Here is a 19,630-nt window from a genome sequence, read left to right as displayed (position 1 = left end):
CTTCTTTAAGAGGCTCCTCTGTCCTCCACTCATTACCTGTATTAATGGCACCTGTTTGAACTTGTTATCATTATAAAAGATACCTGTCCACAACCTCAAACAGTCACACTCCAAACTCCACTATGGTGAAGACCAAAGAGCTGTCGAAGGACACCAGAAACAAAATTGTATACCTGCACCAGGCTGGGAAGACTGAATCTGCAATAGGCAAGCAGCTTGGTGTGAAGAAATCAACTGTGGGAGCAATAATTAGAAAATGGAAGACATACAAGACCACTGATAATCTCCCTCGATCTGGGGCTCCACGCAAGATCTCACCCCGTGGGGTCAAAATGATCACAAGAACAGAGAGCAAACACCCCAGAACCACATTGGGGGACCTAGTGAATGACCTGCAGAGAGCTGGACCAATGTAACAAAGGCCAGGGACTCAGATCCTGCAGTGCCAAACGTGTCCCCCTGCTTAAGCCACTACATGTCCGGGCTTGTCTGAAGTATGATAGAGAGCATTTGGATGATCCAGAAGTGGATTGGGAGAATGTCATATGGTCAGATGAAACCAAAGTAGAACTGTTTGGTAGAAACACAACTTGTCGTTTTTGGAGGAGAGAGAACACCATACCTACTGTGAAGCATGGGGGTGGCAACATCATGCTTTGGGGCTGTTTCTCTGCAAAGGGAACAGGACGACTGATCCATGTACATGAAAGAATGAATGGGGCCATGTATCGTGAGATTTTGAGTGCAAACCTCATTCCATCAGCAAGGGCATTGAAGATGAAATGTGGCTGGGTCTTTCAGCATGACAATGATCCCAAACACACTGCCCGGGCAACAAAGGAGTGGCTTTGTAAGAAGCATTTCAAGGTCCTGGAGTGGCCTAGACAGTCTCCAGATCTCAACCCCATAGAAAACCTTTGGAGGGAGTTGAAAGTACGTGTTGCCCAGCGACAGCCCCAAAACATCACTGCTCTAGAGGAGATCTGCATGCAGGAATGGGCCAACATACCAGCAACAGTGTGTGACAACCTTGTGAAGACTTACAGAAAATGTTTGACCTCTGTCATTGCCAACAAAGGATATATAACAAAGTATTGAGATGAACTTTTGATATTGACCAAATACTTATTTTCCACCATAATTTGCAAATAAATTATTTCCAAATCAGACAATGTGATTGTCTGGATTTGTTTCCACATTTTGTCTCTCATAGTTGAGGTATACCTATGAGGAAAATTACAGGCCTCTCTCATCTTCTTAAGTGGGAGAACTTGCACAATTGGTGGCTGACTAAATACTTTTTTTCCCCACTGTATATGTGTGGGTATGTATGTCTGTGTTTGTATGCATATATGTGTGTATGAATGTGGGTATGCATGTCTGTGTTTGTATGTGTTTATGTATGTATGTGTTTATTTATGTATGTGTGTGTTTGTATGTGTGTGTTGGTAGGTGTGTATGTATCTATTTGTGTATGTGAGTGTGCTTGTATGTATGTATGATGATATGTATGTCTGTGTGTGCTTTTATATGTATGTGTGTGTATGACTGTGAGTGTTTGTATGTGTGCATTTACGTAAGATACGGTATAGATATGTATGTGTGCATGTGTTTGTGTTGTGAGTGTGAATGTCTATGGGTGTGTATGAGTCTGTGGGTGGGTGTATGTGTGTGTGTGCATAAACCTTATTTAATATATTAAAGCCCAACTGCTTCTTTGCAAAAGGAAATTAACATCTTGGTTATTGTATATAATCTGAGAACCTATTTCATTATTTAAAATTCTGATTTGAGTTCTATTGTTGAGGTTTTAATAAACAAAAAAACAATGGTGTTTACTGATACTGCACAACAAAATAACATTGAAAAGCCATAGAAGGGATTTTTTACTGGAATTTTTTTATTGAATTAAAATCCCCCCCCCCCATGTTTGCAAGCTGGCATGTCTCTGTTTGTACCAATGAGAATGTCTGTATGCCTTGCACTCATAGTGCTGTACATGCCCATGCCGCACATCCAAACAATCCCAAGAGATTTATGGGACAGGGAGGAGAGGGGGGCTTGCATGCAGAGCCACCTTATAAGGGGTAGGGGCATGGGTGTGTCATGGTCAGAGCTGGGCAGAGATATAGGGTGACATGGACAGGCCCATTGCTGTTCCTGGAAGCCAGGAGATTTGTCTTGACTGGGTGCATGCAGACCTCCAAACCAGGAACAATAACTAAGTTAAATTTAATTTACTGTATATACAACACAAATTTACAAAATCTGGTATACATATAAATGCTTAATAAACTACTTAGAAATTCAGAACTGATTTTTTATTTTATTTATAAAACAAAATAGTTTTTTGCTAAGAAGGGCCAAGGACTGACTAAAATATCTACCTTGTATTTATTATTATATTCTTTGCTCATTTTGAATAAAAAAAACAATGTTATAGAGAAAAATATTTTCTAAAAAAGTTTTTTTTTCCATGCATTTTGTTAATCATTATCATAATTCTAGTTAATAAAAAACTGATTATCATAACAAAAATCTTTTGGAATTGAAAAAAAAAAACTAATATAGAGAATGATATTTTCTAAAAACAAACAAACTGTTCTTTATTTTTTTTATTATAAATTTTGTTAATAATTATTATAATTCTAGGTAAAGAAACAAACAAAAAACCCCACTGATTACTATAAATAAAAAATGTTTGGAATTAAAAAATATATATTAAATGGTAAAAAGGATACGTCTCTGTTCATGGATTATTTAGGTAACAAAACATTGATTATCATTAAAAAAAAAACTTTTAGAATGAACCAATTTTTTAAAAAATATTATAGAGAAGGATATTTTCTAAAAAGTTCTGTTTTTAGTATTTTTTTAATATTTTGTTCATAATTATCATAAAACACTGATTATGATACAAAAATCTATTTTGGATTTTTTTTTGTAAACCAAACACTATAGAGAAGAATATTTTTTTTTAAATTACCTGGTGTTAGTAATATTTCTAAGTTTTGTTAAAAACGTATCATATTTCTAGGCAATAAAATACTAATTATCATAGCACAAAGGTTGTGAACTCTATATATATTAGGAGACTTAACCTTTTGTTATTATAGGATTTCATGAAATGGATTAAATCATTATGAATTGACCTCTTGGTTTTATGACATTTCAACCTGTGTAAATTGATTATCAAGTTACCTTTTACACATCTATCTAATTTATAGTTATGTTGAGATTATTAACTACTGTTTTTCATTAACTGCTATCCCACCTTTAGATGTTTGACTAATAATTACTTATGATGTGTCTATATATTACAGTATAATTGGCTGCCCTAGTTTTAGATTTTAGAATTCATTGATTGGAGTATAACTTGTAGATTTTGGCATTTTTGGTTGGTTGTCTACCAAGTATAGATTTATGGCTTAATTAATTAATGACAGTAAAGGAAATTTAGCTCCTGTTAATGTGAAGCAACAGAAATTTATATTCTCCCATTAATGTGACATTAAAATTGAAATTTAGTTCCCTGTAAAATGTTTAAATACGTGTAGCAAAAAAAATAAATTTGCAATAAATTTTCATTCTTTAATTTAACAAGTTTTTCCTGCAATTTAGCTATAAAAATGTTTTTTTTTTCCCTTCAACTGCTTCTTAGACACTGTGTGCATAAAGGCAGGTTTAGAGCAAGATACACCTTTCCTATAATACAATTCTGTAAATTGGTAGATATTATACTGCCCTTAGTAAAGTTGTTGTATGTACAGTGTTCCAGACTATACAGGTTGCACAACACACTGCACAGTGGTTGTTTGTTCACTGTAAGAACATGTTAATATCTGTCCCCAGTTAACCACAATGGTTTTTAGTCTCTGGACTAAAAATTAAAGTAAACTGTGCACATTAAATGACAGTTTTTAAGCATTTATATTGCATGGAGACCCTTCATATTGTCATGCTTAATTGATGATATATATTATAATTATATAAAAATAGCTTAAATGCTTTACTAGTGATACTATGGACACCTTTAATTGGGGTTGCAAAAGGGTTACTAATTATAATAAGCTATCATTAGGAGCTATTATATTGTAAAATGAGAATAATATATTGTTTTATAACCCTCTTAGGTTTAATCACTTGGAGGTTTATCCCACTTCCATATTGGACCATCCTATTAACGATGATTAAACATCTTTGTCTATTAACCCCTTAAGGACCAGCGACGTACCCTGTATGTCGCTGGACATTTTTTGGGACTTGATTGTTTTATAGCGCGGTCTTGCCACCAGCGTTGAGACTGCTCTATTCCACAAAGCCTGCTGGAGGGAGGGCATTAATAGCGTGTTGTTGCTAGACTTGCGCTATTATGTCCTGAAAAAACCCTTAACGACCAGTGACATACAGGGTACATTGTGGTCATTAAGGGGTTAACTCCTAAAACTATAACATTATCATTAACTCCACAAATGTACTCCTTACATCACTGTCAAACACCACTTTAGGGACCATTTTGAACATGTATAACTATTAAAATGACTTTGGTGAACCATTTATTGTGTTGAGATTGAGATATTAGTAACTAGATGGCATATAAAATTCACATTACTGACCCATACAAACAAATGCTAACTCCAAAAACAGTCAATAAGGCAATATTTGTTTTATCCAAATATCAGAAATGATTACTGTATCCTCTTCTGTTAGACAAATCAAGCTGAAAATATTTCTACCATGCATTAAAAATGGCACAAATTAAAATATATTTTTTTCATGCAAAAGATGATGTTAAAACAATTTAAATTGATATGGAATTTTTTTTTTGTTTTTTATGTGCGTTATCCACATTTTTTTTTTCATTTTTTTTTCCAAACATCTCATTTACCTTTATTTTTGTCTTTAAACTATGTGATTTTGTCTGCTACTTTTTATACTGAGAATATTTGTATTTGTTCCGTAGTTCACTTGTGTTTAAGTCATATTTCCAGCACTGAATGCATTGTAAAGTATTGTCATCAAATAGCCTGAGTATTTATTTATTATAAATTTGTTTGCAAGATTTTGCTCATATAGGGCCAGATTACTAGTGGAGCACAAACGTTTGCGCTTGAGCGATAAGGGGTTTACTGTGGGGGTTTGTGCTCATCTGGCTTACCGCTGGTGTTACAAGTTCAAAGTAAACGTGATCGCTTGATCACAATTGCGATTTATGCTAGAATGATTACCACAACTTCAGAGCTCTGGTTAACTGTTTTGCAAAACATAAAAGTTGCACAAAACACATAAAATACATTACACAGTACAGTTACACTTATAATAACACTATCTAATAAATATACATTATACAGTACAGTTACACTCATAATAACACCATCTAATAATTATACATTACACAGTACAGTTACACACATAATAACACTATCTAATAATTATACATTACACAGTACAGTTACACTCATAATAACACCATCTAATAAATATACATTACACAGTACAGTTACACACATAATAGCACTATCTAATAAATATACCTTACACAGTACAGTTACACACATAATAACACCATCTAATAAATATACCTTACACAGTACAGTTACACACATAATAACACTATCTAATAAATATACATTACACAGTACAGTTACACTCATAATAACACCATCTAACAAATATACATTACACAGTACAGTTACACTCATAATAACACTGTCTAATAAATATACATTACACAGTACAGTTACACTCATAATAACACTATCTAATAAATATACCTTACACAGTACAGTTACACTCATAATAACACTATCTAATAAATATACATTACATAGTACATTTACACACATAATAACACTATCTAATAAATATACATTACACAGTACAGTTACACACATAATAACACTATCTAATAAATATACATTACACAGTACAGTTACACTCATAATAACACTATCTAATAAATATACATTACACAGTACAGTTACACTCATAATAACACCATCTAATAAATATACATAACACAGTACAGTTACACACATAATAACACTATCTAATAAATATACATTACACAGTACAGTTACACTCATAATAACACCATCTAATAAATATACATTACACAGTACAGTTACACATATAATAACACTATCTAATAAATATACATTACACAGTACAGTTACACTCATAATAACACCATCTAATAAATATACATAACACAGTACAGTTACACACATAACACTGTCTAATTAATATACATTACATAGTACAGTTACACACTTAATAACACCATCTAATAAATATACATTACACAGTACAGTTACACACATAATAACACTATCTAATAAATATACATTACATAGTACATTTACACACATAATAACACTGTCTAATAAATATACATTACACAGTACAGTTACACACATAATAACACTGTCTAATAAATATACATTACACAGTACATTTACACACATAATAACACTGTCTAATAAATATACATTACACAGTACAGTTACACACTTAATAACACTATCTAATAAATATACATTACACAGTACAGTTACACACATAATAACACTGTCTAATAAATATACATTACATAGTACAGTTACACTAATAATAACACTGTCTAATAAATATACATTACACAGTACAGTTACACACATAATAACACTATCTAATAATTATACATTACACAGTACAGTTACACACATAATAACACCATCTAATAAATATACATTACACAGTACAGTTACACACATAATAACACTATCTAATAAATATACATTACATAGTACATTTACACACATAATAACACTGTCTAATAAATATACATTACACAGTACAGTTACACACATAATAACACCATCTAATAAATATACATTACACAGTACAGTTACACACATAATAACACTATCTAATAAATATACATTACAAAGTACAGTTACACTTATAATAACACCATCTAATAAAAATTATTCTAAAAAGCTATTGCACATACAAATTATAAGGGCTCAAAGATATGAGGTCTCAGTTGTTAGAAAATAAAAGGCAGCCAAAAGGCTTTAACATAGAGATACAGACATATACATGTCTAAATATGTGTGTGTGTGTGTATATATATATATATATATATATATATATATATATGTATATATATATATATATATATATATATATATTTATGTACTTATATGTGTATTAAGGAATTTACAGAAATATAAACACATTAATAAATATGTACAAATATATAGACATATTTACAAGTGCACTAAAGCCCTTTCCGGTTAAGTAGATGAAAAAATGTAAAAGCATATTTATGCAATATTCAAATTTAACTATGCATTTACTGTAAATATTTCCCATCCCAATGTTCCAATATTTCTAAATATATACTCCCATATATCTATACCTTTATATAATCATGTATGTATATATATATATATATATATATATATATATATATATATATATATATATATATATATACTGTATATATTGTACAAAAATATCATCAGATATATTTAGAAATATGTATTTATGAATAAATGGAACATATCCTGCTATGTGAAGAACATTGGAATGTGAAATATTCATATTTTTATGGCGGGGTATTACACATGAGAATGTGCAATCGGGTTTGCGTGAGAGTGGGGAGTTAGGTTTTTTCCACTTTTATTTATCCGTTGATTTATATGGGGGACTATGTGAATGCGCACGCGATATTCTAAATTCTGCTTTTTGTGCTTGTCTGGTTAGAGTGAGAGTGAAAACAGTTTACTTTCAACTCGTGTGATAAGCGCAAAAAGCTTACTTCTAGCGCAGTTAACACTTGAGCGGAAGCTTTAATCTGTGTTCCACTCGTCATCTGGCCAATAATGTTGAGTATAAGGATACATTTGGAAATTAAGAAATATGTTTGAGCATCTTATGAGGTAACTTTGATACAATCAGCAGTTGATATAATATTATAGATGTTAAGCAATTTATCAGTCCACCTTAAATATTCAAAACTCAATTATGTAATGTTACAAATGTTAACCAATGACGGGTTGCTTCTGTTTTTAAAAGGTTAATGATCAATATACATATGACTTGAGCTCTAAGCCAAAACGCGTCAGATGTGTTATTAGAGGACCATGTTTTAACATGTTGTAATAAAGTATAGTTGCTCCGGATGATGGGAGTGCTGGCACTATTTTATTTGAGTATATTGTTGTTAAGGACTGTGCACCTGGATCATAGCAGAAGGGCAGACAGAGTCTCTTCGATGTCTCTTGAGACATAATTTTCACCAATAGGGATTGATAATCTAAAGATCTCCGCTCTGGTGAGATTATCTAAGAAGACTTGTCAGAATTGTTAAGTCTCTCAAAAATGTTCTAAAGGCAAATTGTAGCTTGAGAGCCGTTTATCTCTCTATACAAAATGTGATGGAGAGACTCTATAATATTCAAAAGTGCCAACATTATTACTATACATCTCAATAGGTGTTGATTCTGGTGAAATATTTCAAGCAGCATCGGCACTGACATTGACAATGTAAAGTAAAGGATCCCTTTTAAATATATTGCACTGAGACTGATAAATATAGCTATGTACCCCTAAACCAACATAACCCACCGCCTCAAAATAACCTTACACTACTTAACCCCTAAACCACCAATAGCCCACAGCAATAAACTTCCTAATATATTAACCCCAAAACCACCAATAGCCCATCACAACAAACTTCCTAAACTATTAACCCCAAAACCACCAATAGCCCATCACAATAAACTTCCTAAACTATTAACCCCAAAACCACCAATAGCCCATCACAATAAACTTCCTAAACTATTAACCCCAAAACCACCAATAGCCCATCACAATAAACTTCCTAATCTATTAACCCCAAAACCACCAATAGCCCACAGCAATAAACTTCCTAATCTATTAACCCCAAAACCACCAATAGCCCATCACAATAAACTTCCTAAACTATTAACCCCAAAACCACCAATAGCCCACAGCAATAAACTTCCTAATCTATTAACCCCAAAACGACCAATAGCCCATCACAATAAACTTCCTAAACTATTAAACCCATAAACCACCAATTACCCAGCAATAAACTTCCTAACATAATAAACCGATATACCGCCAATAATCCATTGCAATAAACTTCCTAACCAACTACCCCTACACTACTTAACTGCTTTACTGCCATAATCCCCCATTCAAACACCCCCTAACCTATTAACCCCTAAACCACAATGACCACAATGCAAACTAGCCAGAAACTACATAACAACCTAACAGCTAAACCCCAAGACCCCTAACCTAACACCCCCTAAGTTACACAAAATAACAAACACTAAAATTATATTATACAAAAAAAAAACAAATCACTATCAAAAATAAAAAAACAGTTATATCTAACCTAATACTAAAGCCCCCTTTAAAGAAAACACACCCTAAAATAAAAAGCCCTATACTAACACCAAAAGTCACTACAGCAATAGCCCTTAGAGGGGCTTTTTCTAGGGCATTGCCCTAAAGTGACTTATCTCTTTTTCTAAAGTTATTGCAGCTCTTTTGCCCACTAAAAAAAAAAATATTCTTAAAAGATGTGCATCGAAGGGCATTTGGTTGGGCATTGCCCTTATAAGAGGATTTGTCTTTAGCCATTTGTCTTTAGTCTTGTTCTTAAGTCTAACAGATTTCTTGCCAAATAAATAAATAAATAAAAAACTATTGTAAAAAAATCCTAATCTAAAAAAAAAAAAATATAAAAAAAAAGAGATTGCCCTACGAAGGGCGTTTTGTAGGGCATTGCCCTAAAGTTATTTCAGATCTTTTGGGCTGAAAACAAACAAACAAAAAAAAAAAATATTCTAAAAAAACTCACCCCAAAAAAATTCTTACTTTAAACCTCAAAGTTTCTACCCAACTTGACTCCGGTGCTTCTCTTCCTTCTCCATAGCGGAAGTCCACTTCTTCCATCTGATGCTTCTTTTCTTATCTTCTTGCAGACATCCTCTTCATGTGGTCACTGATGCACACTGAAGCTTGAATGCGAGGTTCCTTCTTATATAGGGGTGTCCTTGAATTTCTATTTGCTGATTTTTTTATTCTTAGTCCAATCAACCAATAGATTAAAGCTTTCTCTATTTGTTTTGTTTTGTTTCAGTGAACACATTGTGTGTGCTGTGTAGGAACGCTTCAAATCCCCCCTCCCCTGCTGAGAGAGATCTCTATCCTGTCGATGTTCTGAATATTGTGGCCTCTGGGCCTGATATTCAAAACTTGCTGGCATGGAGAGAAATCATACACAATCTTTGGGATTATTTTTTAGACCTTATACAGTAATGTAGGTGTCTCTACTTCACATCAAGAACCCTGCATAGTGAGATAACTATCTTTCAAATTAAAATTTGTGTTTCTAATATTTTTTTAGGGACCTCTCCGTACTGGTTAAGGAAAATGCCATGACGGCGAAACGCGTCAGTGGCGTTTGCGTTTTTTTTACAAATATTTTAATATCATAATGGTCCTTAATAGTTATAACGCATTATCATAAGGGGAAATTAATGAGTAGCATTTTGAGAATTATTAAAATACACAATTAATGGATATTTCAGCAGTGCTTTATTTAGTATATCAGGGTTCTACTGGAATTTATGACACAGCATAGAAAATAAGATATATAGTAAACTCCTACATGTTACTTATATAGTGCTCTGAACCCATATGTGTTTGATTATCTGTACCGCTAAAGAGAAATGAAAAAAACATTAGTACAATAATACATTAGGACTCAATATATGACCACTATATACCCTTTACCCCTATCAGGACCAAAATATTAAACCCATTATTGTGTTTTTAACATTTCTTTTATCTTTCATATAAAGCATATTATTAACAGTTAAGTTTTAATAACATCTTGATTAAAAATGATCAATATGTAATTAATGTCGCAAGTGCAAACAAGTGTATTCTTTTCTCAGTTCCTAACTGAAATTGATTTTCTATAAAACACTGCACCACATCCTTATTAGACAATTCATAATTAATTATTATTTTTTGATATAAGGAAGACGTTTGTAAATGAAGTAGTACCATTGGCCCCCACATAGCACTTTAGAAACTGGGACATTTACACTAAGAGGCAAGTTGTGGCAGATACATCAGGCAGAGCTCCCAAACCATTGCAGTCCTGCAAAATGCTGGACAGCTGATAACCCCGCTATTATCACACCGATGTATTTGATACGCTTGCGATAACTGTTTTTTTAAATTGATTGAATAGGATCAGATTTGAAAACCCCCATTTGAATGAATTTGAATGGGCCTTTTTACCCTGCTTGCAACACCTGGCCCTGTAGTTGTTCACCACGGTTATGGATTCTGCCACTTCATTCTCCATGTTTGGCCCTGCAGCCTGCGCATGTTTAGAAACTACTGGAGATGAGATTTTGGATGGTCGTAAAGATTAAAGGCTAATTCTCATGTGTTACTCCAAGTGAATCATGTCATATAACCTTTATAGAGTGACATTAGAAAATCACATTGTATTCTTCTAACGTGTACTCATCACTGCTTAATTGATCAAGCAGTAATTTATAAATGTCTAGGAGAGCAATGCTTTATGCTTGTCTAGGAAATGCTACATTTATGGACAAAGGCACCTAAAACAATCTTGTTAGCGTGTGGCGTGCTTTCAGCATGTGATGACGACAGCAGAAATAATTCTACTCAAAATGTGACATAACCTATAAATACTGCACAATATAATATTGCATTATCTACAGTTTAAAAATATAAACCATTGTGTGTTTTCCTTTTTCAGAAACAATTGGTAGCTTAGGTAACATAAATTAGTATCAGCTTAATGTAGTGTAGTACGTAATGTTTGCAATTATGGTGTTTTATATCTCTTTGTTAAAATGTCTAGTTCTTTTTTTCTTAAATAAAAACTTACTGACATTAATTGTAATTTAAATAAAATGGTTTCAAGGGGAGGAGCAGGCTGCATCTGTGTATTCCAACAACTGCGCTGAGTCTACACCCTACATTCATTTAGAACAAGTTTCTGCAAAAGCTTTTGTGTTTTACCCAAACTGGCATATTGTAGTGTGAAAGGATCTTTAGTATATATATATATATAGTATATATGGTTCAGGAGCCAAGTTATAAAGCCTTTGCCCCCACAACAAGCACAATAAGGAAATATGTCTGCCTTTAAAACCTGCACATTGCGTGTGACCTCATCACCTGTTCTGTTTTTTATAGAAGTGACATATAATTATGGGGATTATTTTTTTTTCTGACAGTTATTAATATACATCCTGAAAACCTGTATATAGTTTACAATTTGTAGAAATAAAATGTCTATGCAAATGTGAATGAACTATATGAGGATTTATTGCACTAATAAGACCATAGTGAATACAGCCAATAATGTAATGTGATTGACATGCGTATAATACTAAAGTATAAGTAAACTGTCTGCTTTGACTAAATGAAGGTTTATGTTCATTATTATTATGTTTATTAACACTTTGAAAGGTCAAAACTGGGACCTAGGACCATTTGCTGCTCCTGACAATTCTGCAATTCTCTGGAGAAGAAACACCTTTGCAGGTCCACAAACGGAGTGTAGGAACATCTACTTTTATTTTTAGTTATATATAATCTCTTTTTCAGACAATGTGCTTGTCCTTTTCTTATTGTATATTCACTATAGAAGGAACTCAAGAAGGAGCGGAACCGGAGCCTAGGGACATCTACTGCTCGTCAAATCTAAAAAAATTTTATTTAACATTGTTTCAATATTATGAATACAGCTAAAGACCAAAATTGGGGCCTAAGAACAGCTGTTGCTCTTCAGCTATAAATAATTGTTCATTATCTAACTGACATCATTTTAAAGGGACAGTCAACACCAGAATTGTTGTTGTTTTAAAAGATTGATAATTCCTTAATTACCAATTCCCCAGTTTTGCATAATCAACACAGTTATAATTATACACTTTTACCTCTGTAATTACCTTGTATCTAAGCCTCAGCAGACTTGCATTTTAGCCAATCAGAGCTGTCTCCATGGTAAATTCATGTGCATTAGCTCAATGTTATCTATATGAAACACGTGAACTAATGCCCTCTAGTGGTGAAAAACTTTCAAAATGCATTTAGTTAGAGGCGGCCTTCAAGTTCTAAGAAATTAGCTTATGAGCCTCCTAGGTTTAGCTTTCAATTAAGTATACCAAGGGAACAAAGCAAAATTGGTGATAAAAGTAAATTGTAAAGTTGTTTAAAATTACATGCCCTATCTGAATCATGAAAGTTTATTTTGGACTTGACTGTCCCTTTAACCTTCTTGTAATGTCTTTACTAGAGAAGAAACTTAAGAGCCAAGAAATAAATCATATGGTGCCTGTACAGAATGCTCACATCACTGTTTTTATTAAAAGGGGAAGTCTGCCTACCTGTAGATCTTGTATCTGGTCGAGTATCCCTGCCGATGCCTCTCCACAAAGGACAGGTAGCTTCTCGAGTGATGGAATGGACCTCGGTCTGAGATGAGCCAATCAAATTCTTTGGAGACATGTTGCTGGGATTGGACTGATTCCTGCACAGTGATCTGCTCCCAAATAAACAGGAAGGAGAGTAACTCGACTAAACGCCAGCTCATGCTTCTCCCTCTGCCTCTCCCCTCTCATTCTTGCTCCATTTTCTGGAGTCCTGTTGGTGGGGGAAAAAAGAGATAATCATTGCCGGACAAGAAATGATTTAAATCTAATATGGTGTGGGATCACATGAGAACATGCGGATAGTACAGGTATATGGTTTTTATCTGTGAGCAGAATGTGACACACCCTAAAACAAATTTTGATACATTTGTTCGTTCTAATTGAATTTTGAATGTTTATTTAACATTCTAACATTCTCTTTTCGAATTTTAAATAGCATTTAAAAATATTCGTTTGGATAATGGAATGTTTAACTATGTATTTTGCATCAAATTTTATTTCAAATTCATTTTATCCAAATCAAATTTTTAATATTCGATTTTGTTTCCTAAAAAGTATTTCTAATCTACAATTATATTTTATAAATGTAATATTCAAATCAAATTAGAAATAGTATTTCTAGTCTACAACTGTGTTTTATAAATGTAATATTCAAATCAAATTTAAAATAGTATTTCTAGTCTACAACTGTGTTTTATAAATGTAATATTCAAATCAAATTTAAAATAGTATTTCTAGTCTACAACTGTGTTTTATAAATGTAATATTCAAATCAAATTTAAAATAGTATTTCTAGTCTAGAACTGTGTTTTATAAATGTAATATTCGAATTTGAATGTTCATAAAAAAAAATTGAATATACACAATCAATTTTTGAATGTGTACATTCAATCTATTATCTACATTCAAAATCGAAAGTGACATTCAAAATCGAATGTGACTTTTGAAATTGACAGTGACATTCGAAAACTGTAAATAACCGATTATAGACTTTTTAAAGAATATTTGTTTGTATAAACATTCGATTATGTAAATCGAATTTCTACAATAGCATTCGTTCTAACTTTCGAATATAAATACATTCGCCCATCCCTACCTGACACACATACAAATGAAATAGAAATATGATAGTACTGTAGTGAATATCTGTGGTGGAATATTGGTCCCAGCCTATCTATTGATATACAGACTAAACAGATTTTGAAATATTTTAGTGCTAAAATACAATACAAGATAGACAAACACTGAACATGTACAGTCATGTTGATTGTATGACTACTGATATAACTTGTGTGTACTTATTTACTTGTGCTACACATGAAATGAGGCTATCATGATTAAATGGTACAGCTTTGTACATCATGGAATGAGAGAAGGGCTGATTTACCTACCACCTGCACATTCACCCGGCTCCATAACTTACAAATCTGTGATTAAGAGAACTCTACTTGACATAAGTAATCATCAGGAGCTAATTTATGTCTATATTGCTGATACTTTTATTGTTACAGAAGAAGATATAGCTGTTCCTAAATCTAAATCAGAATCATATACATAAGATTATACTGCTATTTCTTATAAATCTATTATAGAGTACAAGAAAGCTAGACAATGACTATTTCAAACAGCTGTGAGGACACAACGGTGTAGTACTTCCACCAGAAACAGCCGCTAGATAAAGGAAGGGCTTGTGGTTTTATTTATATTGGAATTAGAATGCCTTTTCTTTAAAGTGATGGTAAACTCCCCCCTTTGTATAAACATTAAACACCAATCAGCAGAGCTTCACTGAAGGCAATTATTATACAACGTATATGGATTAGCTGAGATCCTTTTTGCATTTTTTGTGGATTTTAATTTGTGTGTATCCATGAAATAAATAACTTTGTATTTAAAGCGCTTATGCCTTGACTCGCTGGTGTCCTATGGAATTCGTCAATTATTATACAAGTCTAATAAAATACAGATATAAGCATAATTGTTTTTTTAAAAAACACTGTAACAATTGTCAATTTCCAGCTAAACATAATCAGGCTGGTAAGAAAAATATACAAATAGTATCCAACTTGGAATAATGTCACAGATCTTTCGAACGTCACAAATCTGTATCCACTTCTAGCATGCGTCTGGTGCAGCTGTCCTAAGACTATGGTAGCACATACGTCTTCTGCAAGCGAACAAACTAAAAAACATAAAAGACAAGCGCATCCACGACTCATGGCATTAAATTTAATACATCAAAGGTCATAAAGTACACATTGCACTTAGAGTGCAATGTGTACTTTATGAAATATGATGTATTAAAGTTAATTCCGTGAGTAGTGGATGTGCTTGTCTCTTATGTTTTGGAGTTAGATCCAGAATGTTAGTGATATTTTAGATATAATTCATCAGTTGTAAAGAAGATGCGCTATAGTTCTAATACAACGCTCTCTGGCTGCCTACTTCAAAAGAAAATTATTATGTGAGCAAAGGTTTGAACTGTTCTCCAATCAGCGCTCAAGTCATATGGCACTTTTGTTGTAGCTAGAGCACTGATTGGAGAACAGTTTTTAACCTTTGCTCACAAACAAAATTTACTTTTGAAGTGGGCGTCCAGAGCCTGGAGTATTAGAATTATGTAGAAAATATTAGAATAATGTAGAATATCTAGATTAAAAAGTAAGTTATAGCGCATCTTCATCACAACTGATTAAGTAAACTCCATCTAAAATATTGCTAATATTACGGATCTAATACATAAAGGAGAGCGTTTACCATTATTTTAAGTTTGTTTTTTTTTATTACTAGAAAGCACAAGTTTTCTATAACTGTTTTTAATATAAATATACTCCATTTTTTCCTACACCTTAAATGATTAAATGGTAATTCCATTCTAAAGCCCCTCAAAATTTGGTATCTTATTTAAAGAATAATTTTAAAAATACAGTAACATGCTATTTGCTATTTTCTGTGGGAAAAGCAAATTGTATAACCCCCGATAAAGAGCTAGATTACAAGTGTATCACAAAAATATTAGCTCTATTGTGCGCTAACACTGCTAAAGTTAAATCCAGAGCACTTTCATGTTTGCTATCATAATACTATATGAAAATAATTAGCGTTTGGACAAAGGTCTAGGGTGCGCTTACATCTGGATGTCAGATAGCACAGATGCACTAAATACCTTCTATAGGGGTACGCTAAAAAAAATAATCATGTTGGGTATCACTCAAGCACTAAACCAAAGGTGTTTTAAACCGCAGGTCACTAATTATAATTTCCTAATGAAATATATGTTTAAAATGATGCACACATACGTACATACACACACATTATATATATATATATATACATATATATATATATATATATATATGTATATATATATATATATATAAAAACACATACACACACACATATATATATATACCTGTATATATATATATATATATATATATATATATATATATATAAACACATACAGATACACACACATACAGTACATATACATGTTTGAGCCCTTCCCAATCGAACACCTTTCTTTAAACCCTATCACTTTAAATCAGTGTTAAAACTTTGTATACAACAATACATCTTTCTTTTGTATTTATTTTGTATAAATATGAGTGACTTTATTTCTGCTATGCAGATATTCAAGAGTTAACATTTTCCTTCAGGTTCCCAAAACCACCATGTTTTCACGCTCTATTTTGGTTGTGATTGAGCGAGTTATGAGTGATCTTTTTGCAACTTGCATTATACATTCAAAGTATTGGTCACGCTTAAAAATGTCGGCCATGTTAAGATTCTCTAGTGAATCTTTTTTACCACTCACTGTTAACACTAGACTGTGCACTAATTATCTAGTCCAAAATCAGCTATTTATGATGACACCTCCATAAATTTAATGTAATGTCACAAACATTTAGGTCTATCTGTTAGAAGACTTTGCACAGATTTTTACAAGGTTTCCAAATTTTAGGACATTCCAATTTATTAACAAAGTTATGTTTTTCCTGTTCATAGTTGAAAATATTTGAAATAATAATTCCAGGAACAGCAGAGTAATCAAATAAACAGGTTACATGTGAATTGACCACACCCATCAATTGTTTACATAGCACCACCAACTGCTTATCCTAGGCATTAAGTTGTATGTAGGCTAGCATGATTATCGGAGGAATAATTAGTCTGTAGGATAGCCTTATGCTTATCCGAGGCATTAATTAGTATGCAGGATTGCCTTATGCTTATCCCAGGCATTAATTAGTATGCAGGATAGCCTTATACTTATCGCAGGCATTAATTAGTATGTCGTATAGTCTTATGCTTATCTCAGGCATTAATTAGTATGCAGGATTGCCTTATGCTTATCCCAGGCATTAATTAGTATGCAGGATAGCCTTATACTTATCACAGGCATTAATTAGTATGTTGTATAGTCTTATGCTTATCCCAGGCATTAATTAGTATGTTGTATAGTCTTATGCTTATCCCAGGCATTAATTAGTATTCAGGATTGCCTTATGCTTATCCAACGCATTAATTAGTATGCAGGATAGCCGTATGCTTATCCCAGACATTAATTAGTATGCAGGATAGCCTTATACTTATTGCAGGCATTAATTAGTATGTTGTATAGTATTATGCTTATCCCAGGCATTAATTAGTATGTCATATAGTCTTATGCTTATCTCAGGCATTAATTAGTATGCAGGATTGCCTTATGCTTATCCCAGGCATTAATTAGTATGTAGTATAGTCTTCTGCTTATCACAGGCACTGATTAGTATGTAGGATAGTACTTATCCCAGGCATAATTAGTCTGTAGGATAGCCGTATGCTTATCACAGGCATTATTTAGTATGCAGGATAGCCTTATGCTTATCCCAGGCATTAATAAGTACATAGTATAGTCTTATGCTTATCCCAGACATTAATTAGTACGTAGTATAATTTTATGCTTATCGCAGGCATTAGTTATTATGTAGGATAGCCTTATGCTTACCCCAGACATTAATTAGTATGTAGGATAGCCTTATGCTTATCCCAGGCATTAGTTAGTACGTAGGATAGCCTTATGCTTATCCCAGGCATTAGTTAGTATGTAGTATAGTCTTATACTTACCACAGGCATTAGTTAGTATGTAGGATAATAAAGCACTATAGAAATAAATACCACCTTAAGAATTTTGCCATAAGAAATAGGGATATACCATCTTAAAGTTAAGAACCAATGGAAATGAATCTACACCTTTATAAAGAACCGGTATCCCAATCAATTTTATCCTTGATAAAGTCCAATATAGGGCGAAACGCGTCGAATAGATTGACTGAGGTGCCTGGTTCAATAACAAGTACTTGTTTAACATCATAACGAATCCAAGAACGAAGAAAAAGAGAAGAAAGAGTAAGACGGCAAAGAGTGACAAGCAGCAATAGGAGATTCCCTACTCACACGCCGCTAAGTAGACAAGACGCCGAAAATCAAAGGGGAACACAAGCAGCGGAAGTGGTAAGAAGAACCCCAGTAGAAGTAAGGCAACTACTCGAGGCGGTGAGTTATGTTGACAATAAGACCCGTAAAACTGAAATATCTACATTGTCACTGCTTTGACCGTATGTCCACACAGACTATCAAAAACTGAATTACGCAAGAGTAATATACTCGACAACTGTTTACTGCTAGAAACCAGACACAGAGTCAATCTAACTAGACAAACCACACTAGAAAATACTAGAGCAAAAAGCCGGATAACTCTACCGGTGAAATATTCGTATTAACAAGACTGACACTACAAGTATCTAAAAGTGCAACATCAAGTCTGGCAAATACAAAGTATCACATTAATATCACCTAATTTTTATGAGATCTCATTTGACGGTATAAGACTCTGTATAGAAACGCTGATTGTAATGTTAAAAGAATTTAGTTATGGACAAATACTTGAATAGCATGTGGAGTCTAAATACATACTAACGGACTTTTAGCTCAGCAATTTAAGGTGGTATCAACAAAGAGATTTTTAATTTTTAATTTTATTTTTATTTTTGTTTTTGCTTTTAGGGAGACGTCCCTTGTAAATTCATATGCATATGTAAGAATTTTAGATGTTTTAGATTCTTATGTTTTAGGA

At 32.9% G+C, this 19,630-nt stretch overlaps 1 protein-coding gene across 1 annotated transcript in view; it reads right to left on the bottom strand.

Annotated features, from left to right (window-relative positions):
* BRINP1 (BMP/retinoic acid inducible neural specific 1) overlaps positions 1–19,630 on the bottom strand; it is a 332,765-nt gene that overhangs the window by 120,200 nt on the left and 192,935 nt on the right. Inside the window, exon 2 of the mRNA XM_053696143.1 lies at positions 13,467–13,722. Within this exon, the coding sequence (XP_053552118.1) occupies positions 13,467–13,672 (206 nt within the window). The 5' untranslated portion in view covers positions 13,673–13,722. The remainder of the gene's footprint in view (positions 1–13,466; positions 13,723–19,630) is intronic.

Source organism: Bombina bombina, chromosome 12 (genome assembly GCF_027579735.1).
Source record: "Bombina bombina isolate aBomBom1 chromosome 12, aBomBom1.pri, whole genome shotgun sequence".
Classification (NCBI taxonomy): Eukaryota; Metazoa; Chordata; class Amphibia; order Anura; family Bombinatoridae; genus Bombina; species Bombina bombina.
This window is presented reverse-complemented; position numbering and strand designations above follow the sequence as displayed.